Source organism: Protopterus annectens, chromosome 7.part0, assembly GCF_019279795.1.
Source record: "Protopterus annectens isolate FY-2018-M chromosome 7.part0, PAN1.0, whole genome shotgun sequence".
Taxonomy (NCBI): Eukaryota; Metazoa; Chordata; order Ceratodontiformes; family Protopteridae; genus Protopterus; species Protopterus annectens.
Genome location: NC_056739.1, coordinates 1,708,914,399 through 1,708,936,027, shown reverse-complemented (window position 1 = coordinate 1,708,936,027; position 21,629 = coordinate 1,708,914,399). Strand labels below are relative to the sequence as shown.

The 21,629-nt window shown below is 37.4% G+C and overlaps 1 protein-coding gene across 1 annotated transcript in view; it reads left to right on the top strand.

The window, feature by feature from the left end:
- The window catches only part of ERCC3 (ERCC excision repair 3, TFIIH core complex helicase subunit), a 476,680-nt gene that overhangs the window by 77,539 nt on the left and 377,512 nt on the right, over window positions 1–21,629 (top strand). The window contains 2 exon segments of the mRNA XM_044078239.1: window positions 10,474–10,710; window positions 16,467–16,516. Coding sequence (XP_043934174.1) covers window positions 10,474–10,710; window positions 16,467–16,516 — 287 coding nt within the window.

The following is a 21,629-nucleotide window of genomic DNA, read 5'->3' as shown; positions in this document are numbered from 1 at the left end:
TATTTTCAAACCTATTTGCTTAAAACAATTGCCTGTAGCTTGAACCAAGGACATTAATCTAGATCGTATCCTCTGTAAAATCAATATAAATTATGATCTTAATTCTATATACATTGTGGTTGGTACACACATCCCTACTCCAACAGCCCAAGATCACAACATTACATTAACTTGTGTCTTTTCAGACTTTTCTACCTTGTTACAGTGTAAAAGCTGGCTTTGTTACAACTAAGAAAATTTACTGTCTTGCTTTAAAATTTTAGTACTTAGCATTATCGCGACCAGATTTTGCGACCTCTTTTACTTTCTTCACTTTTACTGAAATGGCCTCACTGAAGTGTGATATCGAAGGGTAGACTGGCAGAAGGTCTGTTGGGGATTTCGGTAGGGGTTTTAAAAAAACTACTAAGACATAATTTTTGAGGTGTGTGGGTAGCGTCCTTTAAAGACGTCCAGCATTGAATTCAGCGATCGCAGTGGTTGTGTGTGTGTACGTGTGTTGGGGCTGAAAGGAATGCAGGAGTTAGCGTACGATCTGTGGAATGGATTACTTTGTACTGCAGTTCCTTTTGGTGAAGGACTACTACTTCTTCTGCTTTACCTTTTTGAGTTTTTTTTTGGATCATGTACGACAGTATTGTGAAGGTTAGAAACAGGTTTGGTGGACTTGGGTAGCTTCATCATTGAAACGGCTGATAAATAATACAGGTCTGAAAACAGAGATTTCCTACTTCACCGACTACAGCATGTGGAAGGAACACGTTCGCAGTAGAATGGGACTCGCTTAACTGACAGGAGATGCTGGCGGTAAAAGGGGAAACCTGTTTTTGAACCTTATCTTATGAGCTGTTTCAATGATAAACCTTCCTAAAAGTACAAAAACATTACAGAACACATGTCTCTAACCTTCATAACACTGCAGTGCTACTATTTGACCTAAACAGAAACAACCAGCATTAGCGCAAAAATCTGGTTGCAATAATATGCAAGTACCAACATTTTTACCATGTATATCAGTTAAAAACACCCTATATAAAACTGCATTACAGTATAATGTTCAGTGTATATCATCCCATTTTTGTACAAATGTTAAGATCAAAAAAACAGTTTTACCTACAATTATTTTTCCTTCAGTGCCCTTCTAATCAGTAATATAAGGTGAGCTGTATGCTTTTTAGTTCACACACAACATTTCAGTCTTCCTCAACCACTTCTTGCAAAGTAGCATCTTAAGTATCCACTTCTATATCTTATGGGAGTGATACTTTACAGTCTTCCATTTATTTAGTAAGTTCACAGTGTTTTTGGCCTTCTTCTTGGTCGTCTCTATCTCCCACCACTAGTTTCTGGTTTATATCCAAAGTAAACCTGATTGTTCTAGTCAGCGCCTCTAGTTTTTGTAATAATGAAAAAGGTTTTACTAGGAGAGTATCTCTGTGGGCTTTGTTATTCTCAGAAGGATGAGAAGCAGACTCCTTTTATGTTTGCTGTCTCACTCTTTGTTAGCTGAACATTTTATTTCCCCTTAGCATGTTCTGCATCCAAACTGCTTTTGATCCTCTAGGAAAAAATATTCTGAAGGCTCATAGATACAGTGGTGTGTGTCTCCCACCTGCCTTTCAACATTCCCTAATTGCCGGGATAAACTTGCTTCTTTTCTGCCTGGTGTACAGTGAATAATCATTTTTTGCAAACACTCTGTCCCCAGTTTTTAGTACTTTTCTACCACAAATTTGTTAGTGGCAGTTCTTTCTGCTGATATGATTACTTCTAGGTTTTGGCTGCTTTCTCGTGTCTAGGTTTAGAGCATGCACAATATATGCCCTTTCAGTTAACAGAATCCTGCTGTGAATAGTATTCAGTTGCTTACTTGTACTTTCATAAAGTTTAATCAGTCTGTATTTTCCAATTTATCTGTTAAAGCAGAAAATCTCTGGTTTTCTCTGCATGCTCATTCTTCTAATTACTGTTTTTTTGAAATGGCTCTTCTTGTGAAGACTGAAGCTCTTTCCTTTATTCATTATCTGAAATTTGGAGTTTTATCAGCTCATCTGAATAGCTAATTAAAGATTGATTTATTTTTCCAGCCTTTTATTATTGAACTGTCAATATTCATTCAGTGTTTCACCTATTTTAAACACATCTGAATGCATATAATTTATTATTTCCCCTCTAAATCACTGTAAGACCTAACCTCAACTCTTTGCTTTATAGCTGCAAGATTCTTCTCAGCTAGAGTTTTCTCTCATCTATTTCTAGTTAATTTCCTGTTAATCTCCCCTAATTTCTTTTTGCTGGCATCCAGGCAGTGTAATTAAAAGCTAGTAACTGAATTTTTCCCAGTTTGATAATTTTATTGGCTTTTTTCCTACAGTTACTGTTTGGTAAGCTCTAGTTAGCCTGTTGATCAGTGTGCTTCCATGATACTACAGTCTTGTTCTTTTAAACACAAATTAGACAAACTCCATCCTCAGGGGATGTTGAATGCTGTCATTGTGACTGTTCAGTCCTGCCCTTCTCTACTAAACTTTCCAAACTCCAAGGCTGCTGATTAAGCCTGGGTCATCTAGGGTGCAATCAGGACTCTGCCCCCTTGAGCTATGTAGCCAGCTGTTTTATTTATGTGTTTATTTGTTTAACTGGGTAGCTGTACTAGACACTGCATCAGGGCAGTACTCAGAAAAAGTAGATATGTAACCTGCAAATGTATTAGTACAAATAGAACCCATGACAGTAGTTTTACTCAATAAATGGGACTGGCAGCATAATTTTCATCAGACTCCTTTAGGCTAACAGATTTTAAAAGAACCAGCCACTTCTATGATATATGCACACTTTTGGAATATGTCTTTAATATGATCACTGGCTGCCTTGTATGTTTACATCTGAATATGTATGTATGTGTGTGATATATGTGTATATATTTTCTTTTTAGACCAGACAGTATTTTTTGTAGCATGAAAGAGCACCCTGGTAGTCTTTTTAATGCTACATGTGAAAAATTATAGAGCTTATGCTTTTGATAAAGGAATGAAACACTGGGAACCCAATGTGTTTAAGCTGCCATGTGTTTACTTTAACATTATACTTCACACATACACATTTCATCTATGACGGCCATTCCCTAACCCTCCTCAAACAACTTTACTACTATCATGCAAACACTCCTGTTTCTATTTTCCTATTTCCAAACTTCCATCTAACATTTAGCATAATTTCCAACAACATGCCTCCCTCCCATACTGCTTTTCACTATATCCATTCATGCCCAGACCCCTACTCAGCAGTAATTATCTGTTATTCTACATTTCAACGTCTTATTTTCTTCAAGTAAACCCTCACTACTTCCTGTCTTAACTACATCCTCATGCTCCATCCTTTCAAACCCCTCTACTTCTTATGTTTTAGAAACATAAGTGAATATACCAGGACAACCTAACTCTATTCCTTCATAGAAAATGCTTCCTTACCTACTATCTACCAGCTTACAGACTGCACCAGTAGTAAAAATATCCTACAGCCCTGCAACCTCTTGATTTCTACTTCCCCATTTCTTGGCATCAATAAAATACAGATCCATGTACGCAATCATGCTTATCCTCTATTCCTCTCTTCTCCTACTACTGAGCCATCACTCATCTCGCCATGATTCTGTAACGGCCCTCAGCATCTCTCCCACTTTCCCAACTACCTGTCCATACTTCCTACGTAAACTCTTCACACATCACACTAACCTATTTAATGATGCCCCGCACCTTTACTCTAAATATAGACTGATTTGTTTCCATTTTAATTCAAATTAAAATAAAATTAAGTAGAAAAATACTCTAGAACAATACTCTCCAAAAACCATCAGTTGTTGTGCCTTTCGGCTTTTCCCTGTTAGGGGTTGCCACAGCGGAACTCCGGTCCGCTAATGATTGTTAATTGATTTTTACGTGTCGAGTTACCAGCCCTGACGCATAACCTTCAACGAAGGTATGCCCATTCACGCATGTCTCCACGCAGAAGACGCTCTAGCTGAGAATCGAACCGGACAGCGTCTTACTGTGAGGCGACAACGCTACCGCAGCACCACCACCGTGGGTCTCCAAAATACTAAAATCCTTCTAGGAGGAGACATTCACCCTAATCTTGCCCTACCTATCACAACTGACATCAACACATTTCCCATCTACCGACTACTCTAACTCCACAATGGTGCCCCCACCCCTGTAATCTAATGTTTGCCACCATAAATACTAGAAGCATAAGAAATAAAACTACTGAACTACTTGCCTGAATTACCCAACAGAAGCCTGGTATTCTTACTTTAACTGAAACCTGGCTTAAACCCAGCATAAATGACTCAACAATATAGCCAAGAGGTATCATTTCAATCTGTAATAACTATATAAAGACGAAAGGTGGCAGTATTGCTTTAATAGTTCCACCTACAAGAAGTCAATATCAAAGTTCTATTCAGCAGAACTTCTTATTACTTTCTTGAAAATAAATCTGTATGTTACTGTCATTTACATCACTCCTGGTGAGAATATAGCTACATTGAACATATTCTACATTGAGTATCCATAACAATTCCACAAGAAAAATGCTTGTATATGATGTCGGTATCAATTGTTTGGACTTGGCCTCTAAGTTCCCTACGTCTAGCATGAACGTGTAGTGTTTCACAAAATTTATTAATAGTCTCACCCAATATAGAAAGACATCAAATTCCTCATTAGACTTGATCCTAGTATCAGACCCTAGCAAATTCACCATCACAGGTACAATGTCAGACTGTCTGTGACCATCTCCCAATCTGTACAACCAGCCATCTCACACATCCACTTAAACAGTTTACAAATTTAACCCAGAAATATTTATTAGTACCCTATCATCTGTTAACTAGAACTTCCTAAACATCCTCCCCCTTAGATGATGCTGTAAACAAATTTAGTACAATTTTCCTAAGTAGCCTTTCAGTCCCTAGAGGGAAGAGACTAAAAACAAATAATGCAGTTTGGCTATTCAAAAAAGTCAAATGCTAATGCAGGATAGAGAAAAAGTGTGGAAAGAATGGCAAAACTGTAAAATGCCACACTGTCTTGAAAACTTCAGAATGCTCTGCAACTGTACTAAAAAAGCAAATGGATGAAGACAAAAAACAAACATACTGTAATGACATTCAGAGCAATAGTAAACGCAACCCTAAAAAATTCTGGTCAGCAATTAAAGCACTCTTATATCCCTAACAAAATTTAAACCCTAGCCCCTCTCCCATTAACTCAGCACTGAAAACTGCAGTACAGTTCAGCTTTTATTTCATAAATAGTATAGTATCCCTAACCAAGGATTCCTCAACATCTAACCCCTACCCTGCCCAATAACCACATATCACGACATCCACTTTCTCCTTCAAACCTGTGTCCACATCCTATATAAAACTACTCTTAAACTCAAACCATGCTCTACTTCAGCTGATGACCTTCCAAGAGAGCACCTTAAAATAGCAGCCAGTAGTATTGGCTATCCTGTCTCAAGCCTTATAAATAGGTCAGTCCAGGAGTTCCACGTTCCCTCTCTCTCTGGGGGGAAAAAAATCACACATTATCCCTCTACACAAAGGAAGTAATTCAGCAGACATCACTAACTTTAGACTTACAGCAATCTTATCTCCCCCTCCCCAAAATACCTGAAAAATGTTTTATAAAGCAATTGCTAAACTGTTTCCTGTAGGAATAATTCCTGTCCCCCACACAACATAGCTTCTGTCCCTCCCATAGTACCAATAGCACTTCTAACCATTATATATACTGTTAATAAAGCTAGAAACAACAGCAAAATAGTCTCTCTCTATTTCTAGAATTGTCTATAGTATATGGCTAAATTAATAGCAAACAGCCTTTTCAGAACTCGCCACTGTATAGCACTAAAAAGCCTGAATTGGTTAGAACTACCCCTTCAATGAACATATACACAGCTTCTTACCCCTTATAAAGTTATCCAGCATCCATCTGCTTGCCCAGCACTAAATACATCTGCTGGGCATGGTCTGTACTCATACCATGCTGCTGAGGCCTGGAAATCCTTACCTGTGTCTTTTGGGTTAGTACGTTCACTCCAGTACTTTAAAACCATTCTGAAAAATTTCCTAGTCAAAATCAGGCTCTGTTCTTGCTCATCCCCAGCATAAACTCTGTCCCTAAATTTGAACAGGTACATAGCCATATGTTACATCTCCTTACATTCCCTTCTTTACTTCACTCAAATTCTTTCCCTTGATCTCTGTCTAAATATGCCATAACCCTGTTTTTTTTCCTCCCACTTCATGTTACAATTTCTGTTTGTATTATACTAATGTAACTTTTATGTCCCTAAACTGGTTAAAATTTTCTAAATATTCAGTGCCATTAAATTGTATCTGTTCTTAACCAATGTTTTACATTGTCTAATTTGGTATAATTATTTAAACTGTAGATGTTTTTGTATTATTTTTGATGATTATAAAATTATTCTTAAAATGTTTTTGTAATACTTTGGAGCTTTTTCCCCCTGGTCACTGCTAAAAATGGGCACCTTACCTGTTAGACTTTAATCAAATGTCTGTAAATAAATGTAACAAGTATGCATATGGAAATGCAGTCTTGTAAGTGACTTTTTAGTAATATATGATCTCAGCTTTAACGTTTGCAGATTTTTTTTCTGTTATGTTCAGAAATGTATGGAGTAATTCTTTTTGCTATACAAAAAATGTGTTTTGTTCTTTAAGCAGAAATGGCTGCTGTTATTGATAGGTGCTTGTTTCTTTCTGAAATGTTGTAATGATTCCTTTAATGTGTATAGCAAATCTTATATTATAAGCTCAGCTAATTGTTTGTAAGGTTCTGTATACTGGCAACAATTGAGACACTCAAAAGTAAATCTGTTTGGAGGCTGCAAGTCCAGTAGTTTTTTAATCTTATTTATTTATTAATTTGACATTTGTTGTCCAGGATAATCCGACTGAGCAAAAGCCTTTTTTCAGCAGAGGCCCAGGGAGAAAAGCTCCATGATATAACAGTCAAGAAAAATTACAAAATTGAAATGAGACACAGTAAAAAAATATGCAATATACAATAAAACAAAAACAGTTAAGGGAAATTTACATAAAGCTCCACAGTACAGTAAATCAAGAACAGTAGTAGATTGACGTGAAAATGCAGTAAAAATATACAAAAACAATTAAGCATATGCAATATCAGTAAAGTAAGGATAATCAGCAACTTAATGTGAGTAATAAGTTTAGTATTAAATAGTGACTAAGCACTAGCTGAAAAACATACAAGGTTGACTTTGGGAGGAAGATTGTGCAATGCAAAGCAGTTAGTTTAGCAGCAGGAAGAGGAGGATAAGTGATGATAGCAATGGAGAGAGGGAAGGGTTCAAGTGGGGTGATTACAGTGACAGGTCCAGGTGCTGAAGAGGTAACATTTTGAGAGTTTTCTTGAATTCAGAGAAGTGGGTGGTGTTTCCGAAAGTCATGAGAAGCTTGTTCCATAAGAGAACAGGAAAGTAACTGTAGGGATTCTGTCCAGGAGATTTTTTAGGTTTGTGGATCTGTAAGATGCCCTAGTCTGAATTTCTGAGGGATCGAGGGGGCTTATAAAGGGAGACTGTGGAAGAGATGCTAGAGCAGGAAGAGGGTTTGTTCAAGATAGAATGGATAATGAGAAGCTGAGCAAATATGACCTGGTTAGGAAATTTGAGCCAGCTGAATGTCTGTAGAGAGTGACAGTGGTGCGATCTGTAGGTTCATAGGTTAGTACTAAGCTAACTGCCCTTGTGGGCCGTTTAAGCCTAGTCACTTACCCCATATGAGAATCAAACCCTATACCTTGTGTCTTTAAGGTAAATACCTTAACCATTATGCCAACCTCCCACCCTAGAAGGCTGATTAGCTGCAAATCTAGCAAGTTTGTTGTAGGTAGTTTCAAGTTTGGAAAGTAATGAGGACTGTAGGTTGGTCAGTATTTGAGAGCTGTAGGAGAGGTTGGGGAGAAGGTATGCTTGGGCAAGTGAGATCCTTGAGTTGGGTGTGAGGAACCTTTTGTTTTAATAGAGTACGCCAAGCTTTTGATGGGTTTTCTTGCTACAGTGAAGTACATGAAGGTCGAATTTAAGCTGATATATGATTGCTCTGAGGAGCTTAGTGTGGACTTTAAGTTTGATAGTGTTGTTAAGGGAAGAAATGGTAAATGCAGTTTTAAGTTGATTAAGGGGTTTCGGGGGGAAGAGTAGAAGTTTTGTCTTTTTAGGATTAAGTATGAGTTAGTTGTTAGCCATGTTTCAGTGAGGTTAAAAGAAGTTTGCATCAGGGTTAGAACGCTAGAGAGATTATTGGCAAAGAAATGATTGTGGAGTCGTCTGCATACTGTACAAGGGAGGACTGAGGACAGGATGTGTATTGTTGGTTAGTAAAGACATTGAAAAGGAGGGGGCCTAGAACTGAGCCTTGTGGGATGCCCATTTTGATGGGGGGGGGAGGGAGGAGATAGCAGTCTGTAAAATGACTCTCTGCTCTGTCTGTGAGATAGCTGTGAAACAGTGAGATAGTTGCTCTAGAGAGGTTGAGTTCTGAGAGACTAGAGAGGAGGATGGGGTGAGAGACAGTGTCAAAGGTTTTTGAGAGGTCTAAAAATAGGCAAGACACTAGTTTATCATTGTCTCTGGTAGAGAGATGGAGGTAGTAAAGGTTATGAGGGCAGTAGTGGTGCTGTGATGGGAGCGGAAGCCATGTTGGGTAGGTGTGTTTAGGTTATTTTGAGTAAAATAAGCTAAGATTTGTTTGTGAACACAGCGCTCGAGAATTTTGGAGAGAAGAGAGGGTATGGCAATGGGTCGATAGAGAGCTCTACAGAATTTCCACCTTTTGTGGATAGGTAAGGTGTAGAATTTTTTCCAAAGAGTAGGAATGGTGGATTCACTGATTGAGCGGTTTATGAGGATGGAGACAGGCTATGCTATGGAATTGGCCACACTTTGTAGAAAGGGAGATGGCAGGTTGTTGGCAGATGGGGAACATGGTTTAAGTTTGAGAAGAAGTTTTTTAATGTAGCTGGTTGGAACATGATTTAATGATAAAGGGCCGTTTTGCAGTAGGGGGGTAGGGTTGGTTGGCTGGGAGTTTTGCGTAAGTTTGCTGATAGTATCTGTAAAGTATGAATTGAAAAACGGATGCTGTTTCTTGGGATGTGTTATTAGGGCAGGGGATGGGAGTTGAGGGATTCTCTGGGTAGGGAATTTGGTTGATGTTATTCTGGAATTTTTAGGGTGTGGGTTTGGTTATTTAGCGTGGGAGAGAGAAGTTCGTTTTATCAGTGTTTGTGGTTTTTGGCAAACCTTTGGAGTTCTTTGTATTTTTCATAGTATGTGGGTGATATGGTCATTGCCCAGAGTTTCCAGGCAGTATCTCTGTGTTGGATAAGAGAAAGACTAGGGTTGGTGAGCCAAGGGGCGTAATGTGATTTGACTCTGACAGCTCTGAGACGGGCAAGGGAGTTCAGTGTGTTTAGGAAGAGTTGAACTGAAGGACACTGTCCTCTAGAGGTATGGATGAAAGGAAGGACCAGTCTATAGTAGAAAGAGAATTATTGAATGTATCCGAGTTAAAGTTGGTTAGTTTTCAGAATTCTTTAAATTTATGAGGTCTAAAGAGATGAGTGGAGAATCTTTGGACACGTATAGGGGAGTGGTCACTGACCGAGTCTGGTAGGGATTCAGTGTTTTGATAGAGGTTAAATGTGGAGACTAGAATCCAGTCCAGGATAGAGCTAGTATTTAGTGGGTTTGTGAAGGTGTGGGAAGAGATAAGTTGGGTGTAGCCATATAGGTTTATGCTGGTAGAGGGGGAGCTGGAGATAAAGGGTATCCAACTGATGTTAACATCACCTAGTATAATCATTTCATTGGGTATATTGTCAAACATCCACTGGAGAATATGTTCTAATAAGGGTATGTTGTCTCCAGGGAGAATGCAGATGGCGACTATGGTTAGAGTTACATGATTGTTGAGTTTGCAATTGGCAATAGTAAGTTCAACTGGGTGAAAGGAGGGTGGAGGGTTAGTGAGGGGGGATAAGGTTAGGAGGTTTGAGTGCGTAATGACAACTCGACTGTCAAACCTTTGAACTCTTATTTTAAAGAATGTATACGTTCTTCGATGGCTGAGAACATTATTAAATCCAGGTTATGCAACATCCTTGAAACTCTCTTTTTCACTTTTTTAGTCTGTGGCTTTACTAAATGAAGTCTGTTTGTCCCTCCTAGTTGATTTTATATGTACACTTTTGTGCAGCTGCTATGGGAATTCTAGATGCTTGTCTTAATTACAGCAAATAGCAGCACATGTTATTTCAGTGATGACAGAGCAGTGAAAATGTTTTTGCTTCTTGACTTACAGTACTGGTGTGGGTTAAATTATTCCTGTAACATTTTGCTTGTTTGTTTCAGGCTCCAGATGGACATATATTCCTTGAAGCATTTTCACCTGTATATAGGTATGCCCAGGATTTTCTGGTAGCCATTGCCGAGCCTGTCTGTAGACCTAGCCACGTACATGAATACAAACTCACAGCTTACTCGCTGTATGCGGCTGTTAGTGTGGGGCTGCAGACTGCGGACATCATTGAATACCTTCAGAAGCTGAGCAAGACCTCCATCCCAGATGGGATTGCCCAATTTATAAAGGTAAGCAATGCTGTTTTTTGAAGCTGAACTCATAATAATGCCTGATTACAGATGTAGGATGAGTGAGAGATTTTTGTTTAATTTCTAGCCTTATTTTTAACTTGGTATTACATTTGCTAAGGCAGAAACTGTGCTTTTTGTTTGCTTGATATAATATTGTGCAGATAGGATGAGAGCTTGTAGCCAAGATTCTAACTGCAAGCAGGAGGTGGAGCTAGCCTGAAGTGCATCTGGCAGGAGGAGGTGCAGCTAGCCTGAAGTGCATATGGCAGGAGGAGGTGGAGCTAGCCTGAAGTGCATCTGGCAGGAGGAGGTGGAGCTAGCCTGAAGTGTGGCTTGCAGACTCTATATAGAGAAGAGAAGTAGTTAAAATATTAGTACTTATACTAGTTTATAAAGAAGTCTGTACTGTTAGATTAAGTGGCTTGAGACTGAACATTGCTTAGCTGTGATCAAGTGACCTGATACATTTGTGGGTCTGGATGTATTTATCCGTTTTAAGAAAACATGGAGCTGATGGCAGACGGTCTTCTCAAGTGTCAAACTACCTTATTCTAGAGTGAATAAAGGCAGTGACAGTATTAATTCCCAGATTAGAATATGACTTTAGTTATTGTTCTAAATTCCAGCCATAACACTTATTTGTATTACTGCCAACAAAATAGATTTATTTCATAAGCATCCCAGCATGAGCATCATTGCATAACTTTGCAGAAAGCAGTTGAGTTACTTGTTCATGTCCATGCACATTTCCCCCCACTTTCATCTCTCAATTCCAGAATTCTGAACGATAATTAATGTCCCTTTCCCAAGACTAAACTACACCATACAACTTATAGTGAAATTCAGAAAATCTATAACCATACAAAGGCCTCGGTTTTGCACTCAGTGTAGCTTCAGGAAATTTGTTCCAGCAAATTTTAACCTCATTCCACCAGAATTTAGAAATGAATTTGAATACCCCCCCACTTCAAATTCAAGTTTATTAGATGATGTGAAGGAGAATTGTGTCTGCTTGAGTCTTAAAATAGGTGGATGTATCCTAAGCCACATCTTTCCTCCTATCTCACAAGTTATATGATAAAGTCCTCATCAATGAATAACAGTTCAATTGATTAGTAATTTTTCATACACAACTAGCCCTTTAAGTTGTCATCAGTTTTGACACAATAGCAGTCATTCACAAATGACCTGAATTCTTATAACTGTTTATATTATGTACTATTACAGAATTCTGCTCGTCAGTGTAGTTATCTTCCTTGTCTTTGTCCTCATTTCAACTGGTCCCCTCAAGCAAAATTTTTGTAAGTACCCACAACCAAATGTTTGCCTTCCTTGTTGTTCTATTTCTTCCTATACTTAGAACACATTTTTAGCAGCCATGTCTACACCCAGAAACCTTCTACACTCTGATAATCTTTAATCTTTCCTACCTTATCTGTTTTTCCTCATGTGATTTACTCTCCCCCCCCCAAAAAAAAATAAACACTTTACTGTCATATCTCAACTGTAGAGATTTTCATAGAAGGCCCAGATCTTTTCCTCCTGTTTTTAGTCTGTTCCTCATACAATTTGTGATTTTCTGGCAAATCACTAAATAATACATACCTTTGAGTTTCAGATTTCATTTACTTTAGAATATGCATGCTAACACAAATTTATCCAGATTTTTGGGCCTTTTTCCCTCCATTATTTTAGGCTTTCTCCAGATTTCTTGCACTAAGAGGTTGAAAGGTATTTCAGTTTATAGTTTACTAGGTTCCATTTGTCACGACAGCCTTAATTTAAAACTAGTAGAACTAGGAACTTGACTTGAAGGAGTCTATTGATGTGGTATTCTACATGGCACGGGACCATGTTGACATTTCAAAATGTTGTACAGCTCTGTTTCTATGCTTTGACTTTGGAGAAGCTTAAAATATATTTTAGGTACAACATATTGTTTAAAGAAATTAGTAGTACAGAGTGGGAAAGTAAAAACAAGTTGTTCAGAACGAGAAATTAGATGGGTATATTAATTCCAGACTAAGTTAAAGAAGAGAGGGTACTGGTGCACTGGAACACACACTTCCAGACGCGGTAGAAGTGTGTGGGTCAGAGAAGGAGTTTAAAGGATGCATGGGATAAATAGAATTGTGCAGGTCTGAAAAGGGGTTTAAAGGATGCATGAGATAAGTGGAAGTGTGTGGGCCAGAGAAAGAGTTTAAAGAATATGTGGAATAAGTAGAATGTGGGTTAGAGATGTGGGGGAAGAAGCTGACTAGCTTCAGCACTTTGGAGAACTCTCCTAGAATGTGTAATTTTCCAGCAGACTCTTAAAAAAAATCCTGTATTCTTTGGAAGAAAGCTCTAAATAAATTTTATTCTTGGTTAAGGTGTTGCCTTCTTGTCCTTTGTACATGCACAGATCAGCACATACTTAACCCATAGCTCTCATTGTACAGACTTTTGCCTACATTTTTGGCCTGTTCCTCATAAAATTTGTGGTTTGCTGGCAAATAACTGTGCATTAAAGTCACTAAATGATGACATACATTTGAGTTCCAGACTTTATATCTTTCAGGAAATGCATGCTAACACAAATCCTGTTAATCTGGCAACTTTCCATGTTTATAAGAGCAATCTTTAAAATCTGTCCCTAGTTTGGGCCTTTGTGCCCCCATTATTTTAGGCTTCATCGAGATGTCTTGCACTAAGAGGTTGAGAGGTATACCTTAACCAATTTGCATGTAGTTCAAAATATTCTTAAGTCATGGCTGTAACATCTAGGTTTATTTAGAATATGTGCCCTTTGTGTACTCATCATCTTTATACTGCACAGTTCTTAAAACTATATTGACTTTTTTAGCTTTGGCAAAAGTCTTACTTCGATGTGTATGCCTCATTATATTGTTTATTTTGTTTAAAATATTTAAATACTAGGCATTTTACAACAAAACAGTAATCTGCATTTATGATTGCAGTGAATTGTCAGTGTTCAGTTAGTGCAGCAGATAGAATTTTAGAAGAAATCGCTCAGCCTTTGTAGATCAGCACAGCCATCCTCGCCATTTTGCTACATTGAACATGACTGTTTGGCATTGTTCAACTGCCTAAAACGAATATGATGGTGGGGGGGGGGTACCACTAAACATCCGGAGTTACTCTCAAATGCCATAATGGCACCAACAACAGTACAGGAACTAGGGTGGGGGAAGGACTAGACAGCAGGGCCCAATAGATACATGTCGTAATGGCGTTCCAAGTATCCCATGGGTGGGAGGAACCACAGGAGGGAAAATAGGGTAGTGACAGGTATAGGGATTGTGAGCACGTGCGCTTGACTGGGGGAGGAAAGCCACTCTCACGAACAGTAGGTTACTACTGCGATGTGCATATTAGCATTAGTAGATCTGCACTTCTCACCAGTAAATGCAAGTCAGAGACCTGCATGTTAGCTGTTATGAGGACTAACCTTATTAACGCTAAAACGCCTCTGAAATGCAAATGGGCACATTGTGAGAGAAGGGCCTTTCTAGCAGAAGCCATACATCTTTAGTGAACTTCCAGGATTGTTTTGTAAAATGTAAACAGATGAACTATTATGGAGAAGTTTTAAAAAGAAATATAAATGGAAATAATTTAAAAATATATTTATATAATATTGTTTTAAAAATATGAGAAAATGTGAAATTGAAAAATGGGACAGTATGCTTTGTAGCATTTTGGAGATTATGGAGAAGAACATGTGAACAGATTGTGAAGATGTGCTACAGTAGATGAAATAAAAACATGGTTGTGGAAGAAAGGATGAATAATGATAAAGAAATTAAGAAGAGTGGATGATGTTGGCTCAAAAAAATTATTTTTTAAATGAAGAAAAATAGAAAAAATTGTTTTGTGTAGATTAGATATTGATGTATGTGGTATGTTAATGTTTAGAAAAAATGGAAAGAATTACAGAATTATATGTTAGGAATATGAATGTGTTATTAATGTAAGGAAGTATAAATAAGGAAAGTTGTACTTAAAGTAATCTCTGCTATTTTTGATAAGTGCCATAACATCCAACTGAACCACCACAAACTCAGAAAGATGGGGCCTCAGTTTAACATCTCTTCTGAAGTAAAGCACACGCAGTAGTGTGGCACCCCCCCCCACCCCTTTCTGCTGCACTGCACTGTCAGTACTGGAAAATAAATACATCTACCTGGTGTGGGAATAGATCCCACAGTCTTCTGAACTTCCGTCCCAAAAGCAAGCATACTCCGTGTTGAGCTACTGACACTTTTTTACTTTCAGGCTCAATGGCAATTGTAGTAGCATCTAAGGATGGGTACTGGCATGGTGTAAATGGTTGCAAGACTTAATTGCCTTGAAATTCCTTGGATTAAATGTGCTGCTGTTTTCAGAGATGCATGATCAGCACTCAGTGGAATATCTTTGAGAAAGCATTTTCTATTCAGTGGCCCTATGCTTGCTGAAGGGGAAATGCTGCACATATCAGCATGTAGGTTGTAAAGAAACAGTCTGTCAAAATGTTATCAGGATTTTTTTTATTAAAACCTCCAAAGGCAGCTAAAAAAACTCTTGATGCCTCAGCAAAAGCCTTTGTTGCTGCTGCTCCAAGTGAGTGTGCACACCACACACACACAAACACACACAAACACACACACACAATTGGGAGTAATTCAAAAAAAAGCCATTTGACACACACACACACACACACACACACACACACACACACACACACACACACACACACACACACACACACACACACACAATTGGGAGTAATTCAAGAAAAAGCCATTTGACTTAAAGTGGGTGGAGTATTTTAATGGACATATCCTGACCATCTTCATACCAGATTGCTAGAGAAATGCATTCTCTGAAAAAAATGTTTCTCCATAGATTCATAGATAAATACTAGGCTATCGGTCTGCAGACTATTACAAGCCTAGCCAATGTCCAGAGATCAGATGCTGATATTTATTTATTGACATTTGATTAAAGTCTGACTGGGTAGGAGCCCATTTTCAGTGGAGGCCTGGAGAGAAAAGCTCCAAAGTATTACAAAACATTTTAAGGACAATAATTTTGCAATCTTTAAAAGTAATACATAAAAAACAACTGTAGTTTAAATTAGTATACCAAATTAAACATAATATGAAAACACTGGTTAATAATAGCTATAGGTTATATGACAGGTCATATGATGAGAAATTTTTGTCACTTTATAGAGAAATTAAAGGAAAGGTAGTATAATCCAAACAAGAATTGCAGTGTGAAGTGCGAGAAAAGTAGGCTTTTGATATGTTTAGAGAGAAAGGTAGGGGAGAGAAATTGATAGAAGTAAGGGAGTGAAGAAGGGAGAGTAAGGAGGTGTAAGGTATGAATAGATACTTGTTCAAATTTAGGAATATAGTTTATTCTGGTATTGAGCAAGAACAGAGACAGCTTTTGGCTGGGAAATCTTTCAGAATGTTTTTGAAGAATGGCAAGGAGGGTATTGACCTGATGGATGGATGAGGAGTTTCAAGCTTTATCAACATAGTTCAAGTAAAGACGATGCCCAGCAGATTTGATAGCTTTGTGGACAGGCAGGAGATTTTGGTCAGAGGATCATATTTACTGACTGTGAACATAATTTATTTAGTGCTGGACAAAGCAGAAGGGTTCTGGATAATTTTATATATGATAAGAAGCTAATGGATGGCTAAATCTGTTAAATTTATGTTATATGTTGATAGTGACTGTTTTTTTTTTCTTTGCAGTTGTGTACTGTCAGCTATGGTAAAGTCAAACTAGTCCTAAAACATAACAGGTGAGTTTTGAAATATATATTTTTTTTTTGGTGAATGATTGTCACTCTTCCAAAAAAGGTTACTGTACAAGACGGAAATCGGCCTGTCAACAAATATACTGCTGGAAGCAGACTCCTTAAATGATTTTCCGTAGTCCTGGGGAAGGTCATTGTTTTGGACAAAAATATGTCGCATCATTCTGTAATCAAAAACAAGCCATCACAATAACAAATATATAGTTTATTACAAAATTGTACTTTAAAACTGTAACAATGTATAAAAAATATATAATCACATTATCATCATAACTTTTATTTTTATTCAACTTTCTTCTCCTGACAGTTGCTGAGATGCAAAACCTTTTTTTTGTTACGTCATTCTGTAATGTCTTCCTTCCATGGATATCACAATGTGTTTTGTAATAAAAGATCTGGAAATGTTTCTTATATCTACTTTGAGATAAAGCAGACTAATATAGCTGAATGTATGTATAGTAATTCTGAATGTGTACCTTTTATTTATAAACACCATATTTTTGCAAAATATTACCCTACTAAGGGTGATTTGTTTTTCATTGCTGCATAAGTATGACTTACTGTTATGTCACTAAATATTTATTTAGACCGTCCTGGGGAACATAAAGAAGCTGGCAGAAACTGGCAGTTTGTATCACAGCTTTAGCCAAGTTATTGTAATCCATTATTACATAGCAGTTTGATGTGCCTTATCATGTTTCAGATGAAACTTTGCTTGAAGAATGCTAAACAGGAAACCTGGTTTTGAAGAAAGGATACTGAATATGAAACCACTTACTGCATGTGTAGAGTGACTTCACATGCCTCATCTTTGAAGTCTGTTCTTTTCACGATCACCATTCATTTATCTAATGCTTACATGTTAGTAAGTATAAAATGATGAGCTTTGGCTGCTTTTGTCGCTGCCCGTGGAGCTCAATAACTCTACTTTTCACGCTGTCTGACCCTGATTCTCCATGTCATTTTTTCCTGCATAGTTTAGTTATGGGCACAACAGTATTCTGTGGTTCTGTATGTCCTTTTTATTACTCCAAATTGTAGCTCTGAGGACATGTTTTGACTGTGGTAACATTTACTTTGTAACCATGATTTGACTGCAGTAACAGTTCCTTTATTACTCTGCGTTGTACTATCGTAAAGCTAACTAAAACTATTAATTTTGCATTGTAGCAAACTTCTAACAGTACTGTCATCTGTCTAGAGGCAGCAGTCATCCAGGACATAACCTGCCTACCCCAAACGATCACTACTCAGCAAGAAAGACCATTAGAGTTTTGAAACAGTGGAGTGCATTTGCCTTCCAAGTACTCTGAGAAGATGCAGTTAAGCTCTGCAGCTTTGTTTAAAGGCATAACATCTCTATCCCAAAACAGTCAGTACTCAGCAAGAAAAGTTAGGTTTTTGAAATGGGAAGTGTGTGTGCATTTAACATTCTCTGTGAAGACACAGCTAAGCTCTGCAGCTTTTCTTAAAGTAAGCAGAGCCTCTCTTCTTTACCTTATGCTGTGTGTTATTTGTGAGAGCTGCTAGTTATTGCAAAGGGAAATTCTTGAGTAGTGTTGTTTCTAGATTTCCATAATATTCTGTAGTCACCTCCTCTCTCTTCTCTGCCATACCTACTCAGTGGGATGCAGACCAAGATCAACAGCTGCTGCACTCCTGAGAGGGGGCTAAAGGGTTTAAGACCTCCCCCTTATTTGAGTAAGAGTTAGGGAATCTTAGACTCATTTGTAAAGCACAGCACAGTTGCTTTGTCTTGTTGCTGCATTGTTCTGTGTGCTGTACTTTTCATATCTATCTCCAGTACTACATTACTCCTTCCCTTTAGATAGCTCAGAATAATTCTGAATTTTCCCAGGCTGCATCATACTAGAGCATTTCTCAGGTCTTCTCTTAATGTGTACTAGCCAAAATATAAGCTTAACTTCAGATGCAGTAAGGTTACATTCACAGAGTGGGGATCTCTACTCCATTTGCTGTCTTTATGCTTGGAATTACTTCTCCCCTAACCTACCCCATGTGGCACTATATTTAAACTTGGCTATCTACACCCATTCATTCAGTCTGCCTATCATTGCTAGCCTCCTTAGCCCCCATCCTTTTTCTTAGAAATTAACCATAATTATTTTCACCACAAAAAAGGCCAAGTGAATAAAACAAATAACATTTCTTCAAGAACCATAAAATTATCTAGCGCTTCGGCTATGCTAGCCTTTACAGAGTATGTCTCTTCTTCCAATTCCCCCCACTTGTACACACACCTACTTTTTCCCCAGTTAATCAATAAAACAATTGCATACTTATTAAAATGCAATTTTATAAAAAAATCATAACAAACCCTTCCAGTTACATTCCTGGTTTAACCCTCTTGACACATAAAAGTGTCAAACTTTAAAATCAACATTTGTTTCCTTTCTTCTTAATATATTTTTAACATCTGATGGTGTATACAATTTTTTTCATAAACTTTATCTAATACAGTTGCTTGTAATCCCTCAGGATTACCGCCATGACATTCATTAAAATGTATTGCCACTGGACTTGTTTGCCTATTCTTTTTTTATATCTCTCACATGCTTCTTTAACCTTGTGGAAACATTTATCTTCCTTTCACCCACATAGTATTTTACACATGGGTATTTAAGTCCATATATTATACCCTGACTTTCACATCCATATGTACCTTTCACCTGAAACTTTTTTCCATTAATATTTATAAGATCTTTTACTACATACGTACATATCCCACATTTTCCACGCAAGTATGTTCCCTTTAAAACAATTTCTTCGCGTCTTACAACTTGTGGCATTTCAAACTTTGCATGTACTAAAAAGTCTTTAACACTTCTACCCTTTCTATATGAGAAACTGATTTTTTATTTCCCCAAAAAATTAGCATTTCTTTCCAACATTCCTCAGTAATATTTAACCTGCTTCACTAACTTTTCAGAAAAAGGGGTAGATATGGATATCAAATATATATATTCCTGCTCCTGTTGCCCTTTGTGTTTGTACACCTTGACTTCCTTCATTCTACTTTTGTCCCCACTTTTGATATTATTAACCTTATCCATTCCTTCCTTCACTTCAACCTTATACCCTCTTTCACAAAACTTTTTGAAAGTTTTGTTCATTTCTATACTAACTTCCTCAGGGTTATTGCACAATCTATTAATCATTACAACTCTCCACATGGAATGGATTTTATTGTATGTAGTGGTTGATGGCTTTCTTCATGGAAAATATGGTTAGCTTCTTTAAATTTCCTATGTATTCTTGTTCTTAAATTCCCCACATAATACCTTCAAGAGTCTCATCCAAATAGTTAACTTTATTTCCTGTCTGTAGGCCATCAAAACGTATTCCTAAATCATTTTCATGTAGTTTTGCTATGAATTATTTCGCTTCTATTTTACCTCCTTTGCAAATACATATCAAATCATCTAAAAAGCGAATGTATCTGTTAACATGTTGTACAAAAAATTCATTTCCAAATATATTCATTCTTTTGAAATAACCCATGAAAATGTTGGCATACATAGGGGCAAATGCCACCTCCATTGATGTACCCTGTAACTGCCTGTATAGTTTTCCATTGAACTCAAATATATTATTTTTTAAACAAAACATCACCAGTTCTAAAATATATTGAGTCAATGGAGTGTCTCCTAGGTAGAATTTGAGGGCTTTCATTCCATATTCATGTCTTATATTCGTATAGAGGTCAACCACCACTAAATACATATCTTCTTCCCATATTATATCCTTCACTTTTTCTAACCTTTTCTTTTTTAACCATAATTACTTCATCATAAAAAAAACACTCCCATTCATTTTACCTCCTTCTACATCACTCTTTTACTGCTAATATACTTCATGTCATCCATTTATATTTTCCAGTGTAATGTACACTCTGTATTATTTTCATTCATAATTATGTACAGTAAATCATCTTCTATATAAATCAAATTTGTGGGTCCCTTTTAGATTGCATGGCTAGGCTTTTAAGGGCCCTAGTGGTTGTTAGCCTGGTAGATATATATATATGTGTGTGTGTGTGTGTTTGTACGTGCATCTCTCTCTCTTATATATATATATATATATATATATATATATATATATATATCTTTAGATATATAGAATCTGTTATTAACTTTATTACCTGAGTAATCTTTTCATCTACCCTCCCTTTCGTCTACTAGCCACCATAGAAACATATACTCTCTTGTATTTTTCCTAGCCTTTAACACTGTTCTAGCCTCTCACTCTTTGCTCTTCTCTGTGACATTCCCTCCATACTTATCTACTCTCCTCACACCCAGTCAGAGGTTAGCTTTGTCCTTCTCCAGCCATCTCATTTATCTTCACTCTGATCTCTGCCCATTTTTATTCACCCAGTAAACAATCCTTAAAGGAATACTGCTTTCCTCCCTTAATCTCTAGATCATAAAGCCTGTACTGCAATTACTTTTACATTAGGAATTCCTATAACCATCACATACATTTACATTCTCCTCGCGAAGAAATTGTTTTAAAGGGAATATTAATTATTTTTCTTCAATCCTCGCACAAAAGCTGTACATCAGACTACATTATTACCTATATGCATACTACCTACCTAGTCCCATCACACCCATGCCAGCACCCAGCTCTCATACATCAAACATATCAGTGTCCCAGTACCTCATCATCTCTAATTTTGGTAGAAAACCCCATTTGCCTCCAAAAGTACACATTCTGAAAGCACTACTCAAATCCAGTCCCTACTAAGAGGCAATACTGAACCAATCCAGGACCACTAACAATAATGCCTCCTCTCAAACCAATAAACGGTATCATATTACCTGCTCCCTCTTTAACACCAACAGTATCAAGAACAAAACTGACTTAATCAATGCCTTTACCATACAACCTAGTCTTGACATTATAGCTGTTACAGAAATGTGGTTGAAACCTGACACACCTAGTCTTCACCCCTTCATATCAAACTGATTATACCTACAAGATTACAGACCAGGCAAAAACGTGGAGGGAGACCATTAATTTTCTTCAAAGACAACCTTAACCCCATAGTTGTTGCACAAGGTAGCAGCTACTT